This window comes from Apaloderma vittatum, unplaced genomic scaffold, assembly GCF_000703405.1.
Source record: "Apaloderma vittatum isolate BGI_N311 unplaced genomic scaffold, ASM70340v1 scaffold31368, whole genome shotgun sequence".
NCBI lineage: Eukaryota > Metazoa > Chordata > Aves > Trogoniformes > Trogonidae > Apaloderma > Apaloderma vittatum.
This window is the reverse complement of record NW_009731790.1, coordinates 4,218-4,704: the sequence shown is the minus strand read 5'-3', so window position 1 is coordinate 4,704 and position 487 is coordinate 4,218. Positions and strand designations below refer to the sequence as shown.

At 65.9% G+C, this 487-nt stretch overlaps 1 protein-coding gene across 1 annotated transcript; it reads left to right on the top strand.

Moving 5' to 3' along the window:
• Window position 1: 1 nt before the first annotated feature.
• Window positions 2–466, top strand: LOC104278369 (sesquipedalian-1-like; the record flags this gene model as incomplete). Its single annotated transcript, XM_009875315.1, has 1 exon — window positions 2–466. A coding segment is annotated over one exon (465 nt), but the record flags the coding sequence as incomplete, so codon positions are not given.
• Between the last annotated feature and the right edge of the window lie 21 nt (window positions 467–487).

Genomic DNA, 487 nt, shown 5'->3' with positions numbered 1-487 from the left:
GGGGCTGGTGGTGCTGGAGGGCTGCACCGTGGAGCTTTGCGAGGCTGCTGAGGAGTTTGCCTTTGCCATCCGCTTCGATGATGCCGGTGCCCGGGCTTATGTGCTGGTGGCCGATGGGCATGCCGCCATGGAGGCCTGGGTGAAGGCCCTTTCTCGGGCCAGCTTCGACTACATGAGGCTGGTCGTGAGGGAGCTGGAGAAGCAGCTGGAGGAGGCCTGCAAGAGCTTGGCCGCTTGCCGCAAGTCTCCGCGGAGATCCTCCTCCTCTGGCAGGAAGAGGCACCTCTCCAACCCTGCCTTGCTGCCTCTCCAAGAGAAGCCTGCTGTCCTGGAGAATGGATACTCCACGTGGGGCAGTGATGTCCCTGGGGGAGCCGCCTGCCTTGACCGCGATGGAGGGCACACAAAGCCCCCGCCTCTGCCTCCGCGCCGGCGCTCAGCCACCAGTGGCATCACGGGGTCCCCGGTGCCCAGCCTTCCACCAGCC